We start from the raw sequence: 5,467 nt of genomic DNA, 5'->3' as shown, positions 1-5,467 counted from the left end.
CCCCCCGCACCCTCACCTTCACCCGCAGCATCTCCTCGGGGATATTGACCATGGCGTGGGTGAGCCAGCTCTCCAGGCTCTTGGCAAAGTTCCGGATCGCTTGGGTCAAGGCACCTGTGGGCGGTGGCGGGGGCTGGTCAGAGCAGGAAGGGGGTATGTGGGGCAGGGGGTGCCGAGCAGGCCAAGCACTCACTGGGGATGGGCCGCAGCACGTCGGGGATGAGGATTTCCACCAGGCCCTGGTACAGCACGTTGTCACAGTGCTTGGTCCATTGGAGCACGGGCTCGAACTTGGAGAGCAGCACCAGGATGGCTTTGGGCAGTCGCTTCTCGGCCTCATCATGCCTGCGGGCACCCACCCCACCCCGGGTCACTGGGGCACTCTATGGTCCTGCCCCCATTGTCAGAAGGGAACAGGTACCCCCTTACCCCCACTTCAGGATCACTGGGGCACTCTGTGGTCTTACTTCCAGTGCCAGAAGACACAGGTACCCCCTTACTCCCACCCAGGGTCACTGGGGCACTCTGTGGCCCTGCCCCCAGCATCAGACCCCCACCCCCAGCCCAAGGTCAGGTAAGTACCCCCTGCCTCCCGAGGATCCCCGGGGTCCGGCTGGCACAGGCCCGGGGGGTGGGACGGGATCCTACATCCTACCCTGCATACAGGGGGCAAACAAATTCCAGAACCTGCCACTCCAGGGAGGCGATGGTGCCCTGCCCCATGCCTGGGCTTGGTCAGGCATGCCAGCCCCGACTCTGAGTGTCAGGTGGCTATAAACACACACACCACACAGCCAAGGGCATGTGTACCCCATAAACTGCAGGGGACAAGCAGGCGCCCCAACCCTGGGTGTCAAAATCACCTGAGGTCCCACCCTCCTCCCCCCTTGCCGGGCAGTACTCACACGGCCAGCGGCGGCGCCTCGCTGGGCTGGCTGAGGTTGTACCTCCAGAACGTCTTCCACAGCGTCTCCACCAGGGTGAACTGCAGGTTCACCATGACGTCGACAATGGCCTGTGGCAGAGGCAGATGCTCAGGGAGGCTGGGGGGCAGCATGACCCTCCCATGCCCATGGCTGCGTCCCCATTCGCTTGCCTGCCCACCTGGCTGCCCTACCTCACAGTGTTCCCGGTACAGGACCTGGAAGGCTTTGATGTCACCGGGCCCGACGCCCTCAGGCAGCACCTTGCCCTGGAGGTCGAGCTCTGTGAAGTCAGGGAGGCTCCGAGAGGCATCTGCGGGGCCGGGGGGAACCATGAGGCCCTTCATCCCCCATGCCTGCCCACCCTGGGGTCCCAGAGTTGTCCCTTTCCCATCAGAATGGGGTCCCCCAAGTGCTGGTGAGAGACAAGGCTCGGTGGGGGCGAGCGCCTGGCCTGGGCCCAGGATGGGGAGGACTTGAGGGCCCACACTCCTCTGGCAAAAAGGACAGGAGGGTCTTGTGCCAGCCCCGCCTGTCTGCTGAGTGGTAGCACCGCACCAGCCCTCAGGACGTGGGCCTCTGAGTCCCGGCTGCAACGCAGCACCCACCTGGCAAGGGAATGGGTAGGCCCCCAGGGCACAGTCAGGACCACAGGACGCTGCCCTGAGCCTGAGCACCCCAGGTTGGGGCTAGCCATGGACAGTCGCCCTGGGGATGCCCCTCGACTCTGCCAGAAGTATTGTTCCCCACCCTCCTCTATGTCCCCAGGCACGGACGGGACAAATGGGATGTCCTGGCCTCCACAGCAGGTGAGGAAATGAGCGCCCACATGCTCAGGATCGAGGATGTGTGGCTGGACTATGGGTTCCAAGGGTTTGCTTGTTTACTTAGCATCCTTTGGCCCTGTTTTCATGGATTGTTGTTTACTTTGTTTTTTTGTTTTTTTTTTTTTTTTTAAGAGATGGGGTCCTGCTATGTTGCCCAGGCTGGTCTCCAACTCCTGGACTCAAGCAGTTCCTCCCACCTCGGTCTCCCAAATTACTGGGGTTATATACGTGAGCCACCGCATCCGGCCTGTTTTATTTTCCTGAGACAGAGTCTCACTCACTCTGTTGCCCAGGCTGGAGTACAATGGTGCAATCTTGGCTCATTGCAACCTCTGCCTCCCAGGTTCAAGCAATTCTGCTTCAGCCTCCTGAGTAGTTGGGATTACAGGCACCTGCTACCACACCGGGCTAATTTTGGTATTTTTAGTAGAGATGGGGATTCACCATGTTGACTAGGCTGGTCTTGAACTCTTGACCTCAAGCATTTCCTCTAGCCTCAGCCTCCCAAAGTGCTGGGATTACAGACATGAACCACTGCACCTGGCCTTTTTTTTTAAAAGTTTACTTTTAGAAACACTGGGTACATGCCTGCCTTCTTGGCGAGTGAGTGGTCCTAGCCCTGTGGACACCATGGCTGTGGGATGGCTGGACAGGAAAGCGAGTGGGCCTCACAGGACTCACGAGGTAAGAGGACCTGCCGTCATATCTCCAACAAGTAACCGTGTCCAACTGGGTGGGATCTGAAATCTCATATAGGCCGGGCATGGTGGCTCACACCTGTAATGCCAGAACTTTGGGAGGCCAAGGCGGGAGGATCACTTCAGGTCAGGAGTTCAAGACCAGCCTGGCCAATAAGGTGAAACCCCATCTCTACTAAAAATACTAAAATTAGCCAGGCATGGTGGCTCATGCCTGTAGTTCCAGCGACTCAGGAGGCTGAGGCAGGAGAATCACTTGAACCCAGAAGGCGGAGGTGGCAGTGAGCCAGGATGGTGTCACTGCACTCCAGCCTGGGCGACAGAGAATCTGTCTCAAAAAAATCAATAAACAAACACAAAAATAAAGAAAACCTCATGTAGCATAAAGGGGATTCACTGGGGAGCTCAGAACCCCAGAGAAATACTTTGCATTGAAAGAAATGAGAGTCGCCGGGCGCGGTGGCTCAAGCCTGTAATCCCAGCACTTTGGGAGGCCGAGACGGGTGGATCACGACGTCAGGAGATCCAGACCATCCTGGCTAACACAGTGAAACCCCGTCTCTACTAAAAAATACAAAAAAACTAGCCAGGCGAGGTGGCGGGCGCCTGTAGTCCCAGCTACTTGGGAGGCTGAGGCAGGAGAACAGCGTGAACCCGGGAGGCGGAGCTTGCAGTGAGCTGAGATCGCGCCACTGTACTTCAGCCTGAGCGACAGAGTGAGACTCCGTCTCAAAAAAAAAAAAAAAAAAAAAAAAAAAAAAGAGAATCTACCTTGAAGGAGGATTCTGGGGACAGAACTGTCACTGTGGACGGAGACTGTGATGTCTCCCCAACCCCCTGCTGGTCCTCAAGCATCTCCACCAAGCCCTCCCCGGCTCAGAGGCTGCCTGCCGCCATTCGGCTTTGGGAACCATCTGTATGGGGCCGGGGGGCGGTGGCTGGGGAAGCACAGGCCAGGGAGCTCTCACCCAGAAACTGCTGGTACTGCTGCACCTGGGCGCTGATGTCCGACAGCCCTGTGCTCGGCTGCTGCCCCACCGCCACGCCGTTGGTCATGCCTTCCATCTTCTGGATGGGCTTGAGCCTGGAGTAGAATGGGCAAGCGGGCTGGCTGCTGGGGGCCGGCCTGTATGCCCTTCCCGGCCTGCCCTGCCCCGGGCCCAGTCCTGCTCTCCTACCTCTGCTTCTGCGAGAAGGGCTGGCCCCGCATGGCCATATGCTGCTGGTCCTCCATCAGTCGCAACAGGGGTGAGCTGGCCTTGATGCGCAGGCCGTAGTAGTGGTACTTGGAGTTGCCCCTGGGAGGGAGGTGGAGGGGAAGGGCTGGGCTGGGGGTCTGCCGGCTGGCCGGCCATGGAGCGCCTCACAGCACACCCATCTCCTCTCTATTAGGGGAACAGATGGAGAGACGCCTGCCCTGCAGAGCCGGGGGTGCTGTACTGAGGAGGCACAGGGGCTGGGGGTGTTGGGAGAGATCCAGTACTTTGCCCAAGATTAGACATAAATGAATGGCTGAATGGCTGAATGGCTGAATGAGATGATGCTGAAGCTGGGAACGGGAACCGAGACGTGAGCGGGGGTGAGCCACGGGGGTTGCAAAGGAGAGGAAGAGAGGGATGGGTTCCTGGGATGGCTTCTTGTTCCTTCCCACATGAATTCACTGACTCACAGGCCCTGATGAAGCACTGACTAGGTGCAACCCCGCATCATCAAGGTACAAGCATTGCAGACGGACCAGAACAACTGAAATAAGTCATGTAAAAGGCACGTGTGGGCTGGGCATGGTGGCTCATGCCTATAATCCTAGCACTTTGGGAGGCCAAGATCACGTGAGGGCAGGAGTTCAAGACCAGCCTGGCCAACATAGCAAAACTCTGTCTCTACTAAAAATATGTTTTAAAAATTAGCTGGGCATGGTGGTGCATGCTTGTAATCCCAAGCTACTCAAGAGGCTGAGGCATGAGAATGGCTTGAACCTGTGAGGTGGAGGTTGCAGTGAGTCGAGATTGAGCCACTGCACTCCAGCCTGGGCCACAGAGTGAGACTCTGTCTCCAAAAAAAAAAAAAAAAAAAAAAAAAAGGCACGTGTGAAGGTGCTCAATGCTAAAGAGAAAAATAAAGCAGGGTTTGGGGTGTCGGGCGGGGGAGAGGGAGGAGGCTGCAGTTTTAGTTGAGGCAGTCAGGGGACGTGTGAGTAAGGAGGGGTGAGAAACACATGAGGTGGAAGGCACCGCCAGTGCAAAGGCCTGGGGTGGGAGTGAGCCTCATGGAGGCCGGCGGGGGCTGGGCTGGACTGGACTGCCCGAGATGACTTGGAGTTGGGGGTGGGCCTTGGCGTGCCCGCCAATTCCCCAGGGGCTGCTGGGAGTAGATGGACGGCCCTACCTGGTGCCCAGACGGCGGGTTCGCAGGCCCATGAAGACAGAGCGGATGAGCTTGCCGAAGGAGGCGGCGTTGACGGGCTCCAGCTTCTGCTCCTGGCAGTGCAGCAGGTAGTGGCAGTAGAGGGTACTCCGTGGCAGACTCACGCCCTCAGCTGTCTCATAGTTGTCCAGGAGCCACTGGACCTGGGGCCGGAGGCAGATGGGAGAGCACCAGTCAGAGGCGTTTCCGTCACCTCTGAGTGCTGTGGCTGAGTGCCCATATCGACTTCCAGCTGGGATCCTGACAGCCACGCCCACCATAAGTTAGCACATCCTACGGCCATCCTTCCCAGGAACTACGTCCCACAGAACTCTCTAGAACTGCACTGTCCAATACAGTTGTCGTGTACAGCTAAATACATTAAGGGCTGGACACGGCTCACCCCTTTAGTTCTAGCACTTTAGGGGGCTAAGGTGGGAGGATCACTTGAGCCCAGCCTGGGCAACATAGGGAGACCCTGTCTCTACCAATGAATTTTTTTTAAAATTAGCTAGTGGTGGCCGGGCGCGGTGGCTCAAGCCTGTAATCCCAGCACTTTGGGAGGCCGAGACGGGTGGATCGCGAGGTCAGGAGATCGAGACCATCCTGGCTAACA

The 5,467-nt window shown here is 57.9% G+C and overlaps 1 protein-coding gene across 1 annotated transcript in view; it reads right to left on the bottom strand.

Annotated features, from left to right (window-relative positions):
- RFX1 (regulatory factor X, 1 (influences HLA class II expression)) overlaps positions 1–5,467 on the bottom strand; it is a 39,549-nt gene that overhangs the window by 4,222 nt on the left and 29,860 nt on the right. Inside the window, exons 9-15 of the mRNA XM_011981815.1 lie at positions 4,834–5,015; positions 3,627–3,746; positions 3,417–3,532; positions 1,118–1,236; positions 906–1,015; positions 194–345; positions 2–114 (exon numbers count right to left, since the gene is read on the bottom strand). Of these exons, the coding sequence (XP_011837205.1) occupies positions 2–114; positions 194–345; positions 906–1,015; positions 1,118–1,236; positions 3,417–3,532; positions 3,627–3,746; positions 4,834–5,015 (912 nt within the window). The remainder of the gene's footprint in view (position 1; positions 115–193; positions 346–905; positions 1,016–1,117; positions 1,237–3,416; positions 3,533–3,626; positions 3,747–4,833; positions 5,016–5,467) is intronic.

Source organism: Mandrillus leucophaeus, unplaced genomic scaffold (assembly GCF_000951045.1).
Source record: "Mandrillus leucophaeus isolate KB7577 unplaced genomic scaffold, Mleu.le_1.0 Scaffold230, whole genome shotgun sequence".
In the NCBI taxonomy this organism is placed as follows: Eukaryota; Metazoa; Chordata; class Mammalia; order Primates; family Cercopithecidae; genus Mandrillus; species Mandrillus leucophaeus.
Note: the sequence above shows the minus strand (reverse complement) of the source record. Positions and strands in the feature narration are given on the sequence as shown.